This window comes from Neomonachus schauinslandi, chromosome 10 (genome assembly GCF_002201575.2).
Source record: "Neomonachus schauinslandi chromosome 10, ASM220157v2, whole genome shotgun sequence".
Lineage (NCBI taxonomy): Eukaryota > Metazoa > Chordata > Mammalia > Carnivora > Phocidae > Neomonachus > Neomonachus schauinslandi.
In genome coordinates this window covers 110,991,119-111,004,640 of record NC_058412.1, presented here as the reverse complement: position 1 = coordinate 111,004,640, position 13,522 = coordinate 110,991,119, and the positions used below count along the sequence as shown (strand labels likewise).

General features: G+C 54.5%; 1 protein-coding gene across 2 annotated transcripts in view; it reads left to right on the top strand.

The window, feature by feature from the left end:
* The window catches only part of TM9SF4 (transmembrane 9 superfamily member 4), a 55,692-nt gene extending 42,554 nt beyond the window's left edge, over positions 1 to 13,138 (top strand). Inside the window, exons 11-18 of one of the 2 annotated variants that reach the window (XM_021689105.2) lie at positions 102 to 183; positions 279 to 354; positions 3,348 to 3,431; positions 5,009 to 5,184; positions 5,700 to 5,763; positions 6,923 to 7,042; positions 7,883 to 7,972; positions 11,202 to 13,138. In XM_021689105.2, coding sequence (XP_021544780.1) covers positions 102 to 183; positions 279 to 354; positions 3,348 to 3,431; positions 5,009 to 5,184; positions 5,700 to 5,763; positions 6,923 to 7,042; positions 7,883 to 7,972; positions 11,202 to 11,351 — 842 coding nt within the window. In that variant the 3' untranslated portion in view covers positions 11,352 to 13,138. Of the gene's footprint in view, positions 1 to 101; positions 184 to 278; positions 355 to 3,347; positions 3,432 to 5,008; positions 5,185 to 5,699; positions 5,764 to 6,197; positions 6,265 to 6,922; positions 7,043 to 7,882; positions 7,973 to 11,201 lie in introns of those variants that run through there. The other variant, XM_044918517.1, reaches the window with a different exon arrangement.
* Positions 13,139 to 13,522: the final 384 nt, after the last annotated feature.

Below are 13,522 nucleotides of genomic sequence, written 5' to 3'. Positions count from 1 at the left end.
CATCTGCCCTGGGCCCTGTGGGCCAGCCTGGGATGGGGGCTGGGGCCTGGGACCCTGGCCATCAGCCACCCTGTCTGTCTCTTCTCCCCCTCCCTCCACAGTCGTGGCCATGCTCGGGATGCTGTCGCCCTCCAGCCGGGGAGCTCTCATGACCACAGCCTGCTTCCTCTTCATGTTCATGGGGTAGGTGTGTCTGAGTGGATTCCGGGGCTGGCACAGGCAGCCTGCCCTCCAGCTAACAAATCCCCATGGTGTGGACCCCTGCCATTTCCTCACAGGGTGTTTGGTGGATTTTCTGCTGGCCGTCTGTACCGTACTCTGAAAGGCCATCGGTGGAAGAAAGGAGCCTTCTGTGTAAGTGTCCTAACCTCCTTCCAGTGTTGGTGTGGAGCTGAGAAGCTTCTTCCTGGGCTCCTCAGCAGTGTAGGCAGTCTGTGTGGGGGTTAGAACCAGAGGCAGAGCGGTAATGTGATAGAGTTGGGGGGGGGGCACACACCCACGCGTAGGGAGCCCTGGGTTCTCACCACAGGCACCTTGGGACCTCTGAGGGCCCTTGCTGCTGCATCCGTAAGAAGAGCGGATTGAATTTAGGTGATTTTTAGCCTACATTGTCCGACGGTTCAAACAAGAGAAGAAACAGAAGATTCAGAATAACAGGATTTGACACCAAGCCTAGGTGTCAAAGTTTAAGGCCAAAAACTGATCAGCAGGGCTGCTGGAAGGACACCCTGCCCAGTGGAGTAGAGAGAACTACCTGCCAGGCCCATGTTGCTTTCAGCCCATCTTCGGGCTTTGGTGCCTACATTTCCTCTTCAGGGAAGACAACTCCTGCCCTTCTCTGTCCTCCTGGTGGTCAGGAGAGTTTTTGGCAGCAGAAAAGACCATAGAAACTGGCAGATGCCTGGGACTTGACCCTACCTCCCTGGGACCTAACCCTACCTTCCAGGGAGCCCTGACCCTGACCCTCTCCCAGACAAGTGAGGCCCCTCAGGCCCCGGGAAGCCCTTGGTGCCAGACTGGAAGAAGCCTGTAGTCCTAGCATTCTGAAACCATTCTCACTCTGTCGAAAGCTCCAGCGGAGCCCAGGGTGTCTCAGCTCTGGCTGCCGCACCCCCGGCATAGAGGAAGCCCTCACTATAGAAGAGCTGCGAAGGTGACTCTTCTGGAAGAATCAAAGAAAGGCCCTGAATTGTTGATGCATTGAGCATCTTCCTCAGGCCACTTTGGGCCGAGAGCCGGGGACCTACAGAGGTGTGGAACCCGGCAAGTCCCCGTGCAGCTCTTCCCTGGGAGGCCTCCCACAGATACCCGCAGGACCTCCCTCCGCAGACCCCATGCCGTACCCCGCCTCTCTGCCCCGCACCTGCTCCTCGCATCTGGTGGCAGCATCATTCTCCCGGACCCCCAGGCCAGACCGGTGGGTTGCTTCCTTACCTCCTACTCCCTTCTGCCCGCCTCCTCTCAGACAACAAATGTTGAGGGGTTTCCCGCCAAATAGCCCATAAATTCCCTCCCAGCTCCAGCTCTGGCTCTAGAACTCTTGCCCAGGTTTCGGGCATTTTTGCCTCTCACCTAGACCTTTGACTGTCCTAGGCGTCCCTGGTGTCCTGCAAGACCCTGACCCTTCCCTGGTGCTCTCCCTCCGCACACCGGAGGGCATGTGCTGTGGCCCACGGCAGTGCGGACGCCCCACTGCTCCTCTCTCCAGCCTCTGTCTCCCCCTCTGCCCGGGCACACGACTCCCTCACTCCCCTCACCTCATCCTTTACGTCTTCGCTCCAGTGTCACCCTCTAGAAGCTACCTCCCCTTCTTCTCCCATTCCGACCTCCGTGTCCTCCTTGGCACCCTGGAGGAGCCTAGGCAAGAGCCTTGTGCCTACAAGTAGCGCCGTGGAGGTGGTTCTCCACTGGGGGGGTCGGTCTGCCTCACTGGAACTTTCTGCCTGTTCTCACTCCCAGTATCTATAGCACAGTGTCCAGTCTGTACGTTTCATCAGATGAATGCCCTGCTATACAGCAGAGTAAAGCAGGAACATGCAGGCAGGGAGGAAGTGACATCTGAGCTGGGCCTTGAAGGGGAGGGTTTCAGATGGACCGAAGCAGCCAGCAGGGCGGCCTGGGGTTCTGGAATCTCCTAGATCCCCATCCTGGCTCTGTTCTTTCTCGGTTTCCCCATCTCTCCAGTGGGGGATGGTTGTACCTACCTCCCAGGGTTGTTTTGTGGATGGAAAGAGACTACATGGAAGGCCCTTGGCACAGCATTAACACTCAGGCGACAGATACCCAGAGATGTTGATAACTCGGCATATGTAGTGGCCCAGGGACAGCAACGTGCAGGAGCAGCGACCAGTTATTGGGTGTGGGAGAGCTATGGGCTAAAGGTGAAATTGGCATTGGAGGTTGAGTACCAGATTGCAGGGGGCCTCAGGCGTTGTGGTCAGTGGCCCTCCTGGATGCTCAGGCAGCCACAGCAGTGAAGGAGGCTCCTGTAGGTCTGGGGCTTTGGTTCCATGTGCCTGGGCCCCAGCCCGAGAGATTGTGACTGGATGGAATACAGCGCAGTGGGTCACGGGTTTGGCCCCTGGGGTCAGACTGCTTGGGTTTGAACCTCTCTGATCTACCCTTAACTGTATGAAGTTGGGGTGTGTATTTACCATTGCTGGGCCTCCGTGTCCTCTTCTTTATTATTTTTTTAAGATTTTATTTATTTACTTGAGAGAGAGAGAGCACAGGGGGAGAGGGAGAAGCAGACTCCCCGCTGAGCAGGGAGCCCGATGCGGGGTTCGATCCCAGGACCCCAGGATCATAACCTGAGCCAAAGGCAGACACTTAACTGACTGAGCCACCCAAGTGCCCCAGTGTCCTCTTCTTTAAAAATCCCATAGTGAGGATTAGGTGAGCTGATGTGTGTGGAGGCCAGCACCCGCCAGTCCTAAGACTCAATTAAAGCTTACCCACAACTCTAGGCAGTTTGGGTTGGGCCCCACACATAAGTGTTTTGTAAAAGTTTTATTCATTCATTCCTGTTCAGCAAATGTTTATTGAGCAGTTACTGTGTTCTAAACGCTGGGCGTACATCAGTGAACGGGGGGAGCGTAGGGGGAGACACGACGACACACCCCTCCCAAGGAGCTTAAGAGTCTCTGGGGGTCGGCAGGCATTGGCCAGGTAACAGTACATAATCACAGACTGGGATGAGGGCAAGGAGTGGGCAGTTCAGGGAATGCTTCCTGGAAGGAATTACCCTGGAGCTGGATCCTGAAGGACAAGGAGGGTTGAGAGCCTCTAGTCTGGGGGCCCCACCGGAACAGGTGGCAGCTCCCCAGCCTGGTCTCCCTTGCTTCCAGACGGCAACGCTCTACCCTGGCGTGGTTTTTGGCATCTGCTTCGTTTTGAATTGCTTCATCTGGGGAAAGCACTCATCAGGAGCAGTAAGTAAGGGGGGGGCCAGCTGTGCTCGGTCACTCAGGCAGATCACTTCCTGCTGTTCTCTTCCCTTTTCTGAATCCCCGGAGTTCTGTTCCCAGCCCCAGGGCCCGAGGGCTACCTGGGGTTCCCCCCTCCCTGCTCATCCAGCTGCCCATGCCCCAGCCCTGGCCTTCCTGTGGGCTCTTGCAGACAGCTGGCCAAAGCTCACTTCTCCAAAGGGAGATTTCCACAGTCCAGGGGCCAGCTGGGGAATCTCCCTTTGCCTCAGCCAAGGGAAAACTGCCTGGTGCGAGTTTATTAGGTCAGTATCCCAAACAAGGCTCTCCTTCCTCCTGTCCTTGCCCCTCGGCACCGGCCCCCGTGGGTTGTCCTGCCTTCAGCGCGGGGATCCTGCCAGCCCCAGTGATTGCCCTGCCCAGGACTCACTGAGAAGGACTGTGAACTTCAGCGGGGGTGGGGAGATGGGCTTTTGCTCCCTTGCAGGGCTGCAGTGGACGTGGGGTAGGCATTCGCCATCCCAGCCTTAGTGGATAGAGCCGCCTCCCCTCACCTGCAGGTGCCCATTTGTTAGAGGCTGTGGGGTGAGGCTGGGAGTCCGGGGTGCCAGAGGACTGGCTTCTTCGCAGAGTCGGGGAAGCCGCCCTCAGGAAAGAGAGTCATGCTCTTCCTCTCACTTCCTCTTTTCTACCTGTGTTCCTTCTCTCTTTTAACATTTTCCTCCCAGTTACCAACAGCTCATGATAAACATTCATTGTAGAAATTTTGGAAAGTACAGAGAAGTTGATGTAATCTTTAGTATATTTTTGTAGTCTTTTTAGCTATATTTAAAATGGAATGATGTAACTTTAAAATTATGATGAAATAGCAAACATTTATATTGTGCTTACATTGGAGTAAGTACTATTCTAAACACTTTGCATATCTTAATTCGCTTCTTCCAGTTTGCATGATTCTTGTAAAAACATAATACTGAATAGAATAGGATAAAGAAGAAAATGAAAAGTCAGTTCTAAGGGCTACATCCCGTCTGAGGAAATACTGTTAACTTCTGGGCAGAGCGCTCTGTAGGCACATAAATATAAATATTGGGATGCTTCTGTTAAAATGGAGTCCTATACCTACAGTTCTATAATCTGGTTTTTTTACTTTGTAGTATATTATGGTGTTTTATTTTAACAAAATCGGGAACACACTGTTTGTGCACTTTTGCTTTTTCCCTTTTGTCTCCAGTTCACATACCACATAATTCCCCTTCATTCTGGCCTCATCTTCCCCTCATGTTCTCAGTCCTTCTTCATTCTTTCCCCAATTCCCAGCTGACAAGCTCCTCTGGGATGCCATGGTTCCTTCTCTACTCCACAGCCCAAATGGTCCTCCATCTGCCCTCCGCTTTTCCCTGGGGCTGCTTAGCCCCAGGAGGTTCTGGCCAGAAGCTTTGTGGGGGTGGGTCTGCAGGACCTTCCCCACCATGGTGGCCCTCCTTCCGTGGGACCCAGTGGGCCCACCTCCCCCTGCACAGCCCCTGGCCCTGGGCATCAGGGCCTTGTTGGGGGGGGGGCTCATGGCGCTGTGCCCACAGGTGCCCTTCCCCACCATGGTGGCCCTGCTGTGCATGTGGTTCGGGATCTCCCTGCCCCTTGTCTACCTGGGCTACTACTTCGGCTTCCGCAAGCAGCCATATGACAACCCTGTGCGCACCAACCAGATTCCCCGGCAGATCCCTGAACAGCGGTGGTACATGAACCGATTTGTTGGGTGAGTCTCCAGTAGGGGCAAGGCCAGGGAATTCTGGAGTGGGCAAGGCCAACACTGCCCGGAGCCATTTACTTAGGAGGACATGGAACGAGTCCCCTCCCCCAGGGGTCTTGTGACTGGTGTTCTGCAGCTCCAGCAGGCTCTAGTAGACTTCATGAAAGCTTAACTCCACTCCAGGTTCAAGAGGACCAAGTTGTAACCAGACTTGGTGTTGGCCTGGGAACCAGGACAGGGAAGGGAGGGGTGGAAAAGTGCGGGTGAGACAGGTTAAGACCATCACTCCATCTAGGCAACTCACCCTACCTCTCTGTACCTCAGTTTCCCCATCAGTAAAATGGGGAGAGTGATGCCCACCTTGCCACCCTCTCAGGAGGCTGTATGGTACGAAAGCCTGCCCGAGAACTGGAACCACCGCAGCTGCGTGAGCACTGTCCTCTGTGCCGCCTGGGAGGAGCCTGGGGCCCCCCCAGTGGCCTGGGTCTCCTCGCCGCATTAACCTTCCCCTTCTGCTGCAGCATTCTTATGGCCGGGATCCTGCCCTTCGGCGCCATGTTCATTGAGCTTTTCTTCATCTTCAGCGTGAGTACTGCTTCTCCCCAGGGCTTCGTCAGCCCTAGGGGGCTGGTGGGGGTGCTCCCCCGCCCCTCCCCACACAGCCTCCCCCCGCCCCCCCACCGCTAGCCCGGTCCCCGTCCCTCCACTTAACGTGCTCTGCCTCTCACCACCCATGAGATTTCAGACAGACCCTTTCACCTCTCGGGGTCCCCACTCCACCCCTCGGGATGGCTTGGAAGGATATATGAGATCGGCCACGTGAACGGGGTCTGGTGTGTGTGGAGCGCTCAGGAAGTAGGGGCTGCTTCGGTAACATTGCAGCCGGAGTTCCAGGTCCCCACACATCTTGACCTGCTACTCAGAACTCTCAGGAAAGGGGGGGAAATGATTCCTAATTCTCAGGATCACTGTGAGGCTGGAGTGAGAATGTCTGTAAGAGGCACATGCTTGATTTTCAGGCAGTACTTGTTAAATAGTGGCTGTCGTGATGATGATGACTCCTGTCCCAGCCGTGCCAAGATGGAAGTTGGCGGAAGGGCTCCTCAGAGCCATCTGCGCCTGGCTGACCCAGCTCGGTGCCATGCACCAAGCATGTGCTGGACAAGCCCTCCCTGCTGAGACCCACTTGCCCACCCAGCCCTGCCTAGGCAAAGGGTCTGAGGATGGGTTGGCTGCCTGCCCCCCCCCCCCCCCCGCCAGGAGGCCACCTTGCTCTGTGTGACTCTGGGCCAATCACCAGCCTCTCTGAGCCTTGGCTTCCTCATCCGTGAATGGCCACACTTTTGTAGGCTTACATTTGGAGATGCACATAAAGCATGGAGCACCGTGCCCAGCACACGGGAGGCTGCCCGAGTGGAGGTGGTTGCTGTGTAATTTTGGTTGGGACGGGTGGGATTCATTATTTGCCACAAGCTGTTGAGTTCAGGCTGGGGCCCACCCACTGCAGGGTCAGCCATGCCCCAGCCCTTCCCTGAGAACAGTCTGGCTCACCCAGGGAGCAAGGGCCAGTCAGAGCCACATGCCAGGCCCACAGGCCCCAGTGGTATCATGATGGTGGCTCTCCATGCCTGCCCTGGTGGCAGGTGGTGTGGCAGTCGTAACTGCGGGATGGCTTTCTGAGCACAGGCAGTGTATGCTGGGTGGAGGCAGGCCAAGCTGAAGACCAGTTGTGATGTGTCCACAGGCCATCTGGGAGAATCAGTTCTATTACCTTTTTGGCTTCCTGTTCCTTGTCTTCATCATCCTGGTGGTGTCGTGTTCACAAATCAGCATCGTCATGGTGTACTTCCAGCTCTGTGCAGAGGTGAGGGGAATGGGGTCAGGAGTTGGGGGTGAGGAGAGCTGGGTCCAGCATTGAATGGGTCAGTGAAGCGGTCTGGGTTTCCCACGTGGGCCTCCCTCCTCTGCCTATGAGGTCTTGGGCAAGTACATCACTTCGCTTCACTGAGCCTCCATTTATTCAGCTGTAGACTGGAGTTAATGATCCCTACCTCACAGCATAGTCACATGAAGTCGTCGTGGCAACACGAGAGAAGGCTGGTAGATTTGTCAGTACAGAGTCCACTCCAGTGGTGTTTTCTCCAGTAGCTGATGCAGTTTGGGTGACCTTCCCTCCCTCTGGGGACTAGCTCTTGGCAGAGACCCTTGACAAGGGCTCTGGGACAGACGGCCTGGGCTGAAACCCCGGCTCCTCTGTTAGTAGCTCTGGTTGGCAGTTGCTTAACCTGTCTGTGCCTTCCATCCCTCGTCATGTGACAGGGCAGCAATAGGGCCTGACTCGGGCCTGCTGCAAGGAGGGAATGAACTGATTCACGTGTAGCACTTAGAACAGTGCCTGGCACGTAGCTAGCGTTTGCTCAAGAAATGTTAGTTATTGTTATTACTGTTCTTTTGCTGTAGTCCTCGGTGATTTAATTGAGATCTCATTTATGAAGAGTAAAGCTCACCCTTTTTAGTCTCCAGTTCAGTGAGTTTTTAGAAATGCGTATGGTTTTGTAACCACTGTCACACAGTCCAGATATAAAACATTCCCGTCACCCCAAATATTACTGTTCTTGCCTCAAGTCTTTAGCTCCTCAGGGGACCATGAAACTCGGGCAAGAGATTACACCTGGAGATAAGGACTACTCTGTTTCCTCTTCAGGATTACCGCTGGTGGTGGAGGAATTTCCTAGTCTCCGGGGGATCTGCATTCTACGTCCTCATCTATGCCATCTTCTATTTTGTTAACAAGGTACTGCCCTGGGTGAGGAAGCCCCCAGCCCTTTCAGGGCAGGTTGGGGGAGAGGAGGATGCTAGGGAAAAACCCAAGTGTCAGAGTCTCTCCTGCCAAGAGTGGGGAGAACCAAAGCCATTTTGTTCTAGAACGTGCATCTTTTTAGAACAGAGAGAATCTGTGTTCTGTGTGTTTTGGGAGACGAAAGCCTGTAGGATAAGTGACAGAATATTGCATGCAAAACCTGTGAGATACAGCCAAAGCAGAACTTAAAGGAAATCTCTCCCCTTAAAGTGCTATTCATAATAAATACAAGGGACACCTCAAGCTAGGAAAAAAAGAGCAATAATACGAAAGAATAAAGAAAGTAGCTGAGAAGGGGTTAATAAAGATACAAGCAGAAAATGCTGAAATCACCTTTAGCGCCCAAATTTAGGAACTCAGGTACACCCCCAGAGCTCACTGCCCCCAAGAGTGGCGTGAGGCAAAATATAAACAGATCCTCACTCGCCACGCCAGTTGTGGTAGGTTCACGCATGACACGTAAGCCAGATGGGCCCCTGAGAGGAATGTAGGCTCGCTCTGGTGGGCCCCTCACTCCCAAGACTACCACCGAAGACTGTGTCCCCCACGGTGCGCCAGTGGCCGGGTCTCCAGAACCCAAAGACAGGCAGTCCTCTGCTTGCAAGCAGGGTGTGTTCCCAAACCAGAGTCACGGATCAGTTGGTGGAGGCTTGGGACGCCCTTTCTCAAAATGGTCAGGTTAGAAAGGATGGTGTGGATCATCCTAAGATGGTGCTCCACCGCGGCTCCCAGTTTGCTGACCATGCCCCTCTTCTCCAGCTGTCCCAACAAGTGATCGCAGAGCTCAGGGCTCAGCAAACTCAAGCACGAGTGCCAGTGGGCCTGTTTCTGTAAAGAAAGTGTTATTGGGACACAGCCGTGCTCATTCACTTACGTCCTGTCTGCAGCTGCTCTCACGTGTTAGTGGTAACGTAACGTAGTCGTGACAGGGGCCACATGGCCGGTGAAACGTAAGCTCTGTATAACCTGGCCCTTTGAGCAGAAGCGTGCTGACCCCCGCTGTGGGACATCCAGTGACAGGAGACACCCCCTCCTGGCATTCTCATGCTCTTTGGCTAGCTCCTGGCATTATCAGGGTCTTCCTTGATTCACACTGAAATCTGCCACCCTGTCACTTCCGTCTTTAGGCCATAGTCTCAGTCCTAGAATCATTCAGAACAAATCTGATTTCCCTCCTCTATAGCCCATATTCATCAGAACTCCTGAGGGGAAAGTGACTAAAACTGAATTCCAGCTGGCTTAAGCAAAAAGAGAATGTACTGACTGGTAGAACTGGAAGGTTTAAGAAGCTGGAGTTCTAGTGTCAGGCATGGTTAGATCCAGCATTTCAAAGGATATTGGGGCTCTGTAGCCACGCCTCAGATCTGTGTGTTTTCTTTTTTTTTTTTTTTTTTAAGATTTTATTTATTTATTTGAGAGAGAGAGAATGAGAGACAGAGAGCGTGAGAGGGAGGAAGGTCAGAGGGAGGAGCAGACTCCCCGCCGAGCAGGGAGCCCGATGTGGGACTCGATCCCGGGACTCCAGGATCATGACCTGAGCCGAAGGCAGTCGCTTAACCAACTGAGCCACCCAGGCGCCCCTGTGTGTTTTCTTGGCTTTAATCTGCACGCAGGATCTTGCCTCAGAGTGGAAAGATGCCAGTGGCAGCCCTAGAGTCTTCTTTTTTCAGCCTCACAGCCCTAGAGCTAAAAGAACATCTTTCCTCTACTGTCAAGTGATCAGTCCCAGGGAAGCTGCTCATCAGCCCAGGTTACATGCCATCCCTCACTGTTACTCAGGTCCAGCGGGATGGTGCACTCTCATCAACTAGCTTAGGTGTTGTATTAAAACTGACAGCCCCAACAGGACCACAGAGTAGGGAGTGGGTACCCCAAAACCCTGGGAAGATGGAAGACAGGAGACAGTGTTGGGCAAACAAAACTTAGCTACATGGCCTCCTGTACTGCCTCCTGGGGTCATATCAAAACCTCCTGTCCTTCCTCCCTGTGCCCCATTCTTTCCTCTCTGTTCTAAAAACCTCCACCCCTAGTCCCAGAGCCTGTCTGTAAAATGACAGCCTTGGCCTGTCGAATTCTAAGGGCCTTTCTGGCCATGCCTGTTTGCCTCCCTGTCCCAGTTTCACCACTGGACTCACCACTGCCCTGGCCCCTACCTCCCTCATCCCTTCTCCAGCCCTGAGAAAGCCTGTGAAACGGGAGGGTTGAGCCTGAAACCATGGCCTTCACCCCCTAGTTTAAGGATATTTGACCTTAGGGAGAAGGTCTTTATTGACTTGCTCTGAGCTCCTGACATTTGTGTCCATGTGTCTGTCCACGAGCCCTGGCACAGTCCCCACTCGGGCCCTGGTGTGCCGAGCAGGTCTTAATAGCAAGGTTCCAGACCAGCTCCACTTAGCCCAGCCAACACCAGCATGGCACAGGCCTCTGGTGTCCCTGCCAGGCCGCTACACTCTCCAGAGCAGTCTAGTGTGCTCCCCGATGAAACCCCTGGGAGATGTTAACAAAAGTGACGGACACGTTGTCAGGAGGTGAGGACTGTAGGCTGGCTTACAGAGGCTCTCTGCTCTTCAAGCTGGGAGCCTTGGATGCCTCTCTCCTCCCTCCCCTTCCTGGCCGCTCCAGCCATCCTGGAATGTCGCTGTGCTGTCCTGGGGACTGTGGAGGGTGAAGAAGTGACACAGCTGTGGCCCTTCCTGCCTAAGGCACTCTGGCCCCGGCCCCTGGAGTGCCCCCTGTCTCCCAGTGAGCTCCCAGGCCCTGCTCCAGAAAGACTCCTGCCCCCTCCTCTCCCCACCAAGAAATGGCCCAAGTCAGTGGAATTGGGCCATAGGCGCCCCCCGCCCGAGCCCTCCAGCCCCAGTTGGAAATCCCATGTCCTTCTGCTTCCTAGCTGGGTAACTGTGGGTGTGGTTGGACCCCTCTGTGCCCCATCTGTGCGCAGGTTAATAAGCTGCCACGGGGGTCATGTGCCGACGAAGGCTCGCCGTGGCTATGAGCTCTGCCCGCCCCTCATTGCCCACCAGGAGCGAGCCCCTTCCCCTTCCCAGGCTTCAGTTTCGCCACGAGATCAGTGAGAAGGCCAGGGGGCGGGGGGGGACCGGTTGGCCACGGTGGACTGGCACTAAGCGTCCCCCGCTCTGTTCTCTCTCCACCCGCGCCCCAGCTGGACATCGTTGAGTTCATCCCCTCTCTCCTGTACTTTGGCTACACAGCCCTCATGGTCCTGTCCTTCTGGCTTCTCACGGGCACCATCGGCTTCTATGCAGCCTACATGTTTGTGCGCAAGATCTACGCTGCTGTGAAGATAGACTGATGGGGGTGGCCCATGGCCAGGCCCACTCCGTCCACGGACAGGAAGCCACTCTGCGTGGGGAACTGCAGGCACGCAAATAAAGTACCTCCTGCTCGTTCGGAATGTAACTCCTGGCACAGTGTTCCTGGATCCTGGGGCTGCGTGGGGGGCGGGAGGGCCTGTAGATAAATCTGGGACTTTTCTTCATCATTTTATTCCAGTTTTGTGGGGGATGAGGTTTTTGTGGGTTGTTTTTTCTTCAGTGCTAAGAAAGTTCCCTCCAGCAGGAACTCTCAGACCTGTTTATTCAGGTTTATTTTTTTTGGTTGGGGGTTTTCTCCTTAGTTTTTTTTAACATATGGATCCAGGATGGATAAATCACCAAGACACTGGGTTTTGGGCACTGTCTCCACCTCAGTTCCTCAGGCTGTTGGCCACCCCACGATTAACTGGAAGAGGAAATGCCTGGCCTTCTGGGGCTTCTGTGAGGTTTCCGAGCCTCTCATGGCCCGTGCTCACCATTGACGCCGTGACAAAGCACAGCTCTAGCCCGGACACGCGTCCTCAGTGCCAGCCAGCCTCTGCCGGCCCTGCCCCTCCCTTCTCTCTCTTCCCCCAGCCCCCGCCCAGGGCGGCCCAAGGCAGGGCTTCCAGCCAGGCCTCCAGGTCAACCAAGTCTTGGTTGCTCCAAGGAAAATCCCCTGGAAGCACTCGGGGCCACGTGCTCCAGGACAGCAGGACTCACCCTTGCTCAGAGCAGTGGGAGTTTGCTGGACCAGAGAAGAGACTTGCAGTGAACTATATGTGCCAAGAAACCCTGGATCCAGGGCCAAGTATTTAGAGTCAAGCCAAGCATCCACATGTCTGTCTGGAATGAGGGTCCTCACCCCTCAGGATTGCTCCCCAGTACTTTCCTCGGGGGGTTGCTGCTCTTTGCAAAGTGTGCTGGTGGCGGGCCCTCTCCCCTCCCCCTTCCAGGGCAGAACAAGGCTGGGAGACCTCACATGCCCTCCTTTAGGTGGCTGGGGAGAGGTGTTCTCTCCCTGATATCCCCCAGCCTCAGTGCTCATGCCCAGCTCTCTTAGCCAGTCCCATCCCCTCCGCCTCTGCCTCCCATTGGTTTCTTGCCCCCTTTGGGGGACACCCAGAAAACTGCTTGTGGGAAGGGAGATGGAAGCTCAGTTCTGTTGCTCTGTCTCCAATTCCCAGGAATAGGCAAGGAGCCAAGGTAGAAAGAAGGAACTAACGTGGCAGGCCTGGGCAGCCCAACCCCCTGCCCACCCCGTGCATGTCCCAAACTTTGTTCTCAAGTTGCAAGAGACCAAACCCACCCTGGGATTAGGGTTTAAGTAACAGCCACTCACCCCTGGTTCGGCCCCTTTGGGACTCCCACCACAAGACAAAGCTCAGGATGCTGGCTAAGCTAGGAACACACCCCACCCCTTAACACCCTGCACCCCGACTCCAGATTCCCCCCAGCAGCCCCTACCAGCTCCACCAGTCAAACCAGTGAGCTTCTCGACCTTGTTCACAGTGACTCCGTATCACCAGGCGGTGTCCACCAAGAATCAGGTTGGAGAAAAGGGAACCCAAGCAGTAGACGATGATATTGCAGGCTTTTGTTCACTCAAATCTCGGATTTTTTCCCTAAGAGATTCTCTTTTGCGGGGGGAGTAGGGAGATGGACTCCTCACAAAGGGTTCAGACATCATTGATTTTTCTGACTTTTTTAATCATCATCATTATTATTTTTAATTAAAAGATGCCTGTATGCCTTTTTTTGGTCCAATTGTAAATAAATACGCCATTGTCCTCTTGTCATGTCTCCGGAATCTCTTGCAAGGGTTAGGAGCCTGAGGTGAGACAACGTCCCAAAAGGGTTGAGCCGAGGGGTTTCCCTCAAAACTCAGTCTCCTGTCAGGCTTTCCAGGGCTCGGCCACTATAGTTCCCCTGTGTGGTACAAGTCCAGAACCTCTCCCATCTGCCCAGTCCCTCCATCCTCAATCACAAGCATCTGCCCCACTCCCACGAGTAGGAAAGGGCAGTCAGGTATGAGCTTTGGTAGCAGTGAGACCTGGTTTTAGATTCCCAGCTCCAATATAGTACTGCCAACTCACTTCACCTCTCTGTCATCTAAGACTCCTTCAAATAGAAACATAGGTCACACTGGCTTATGTCCCAAGGGAAATTG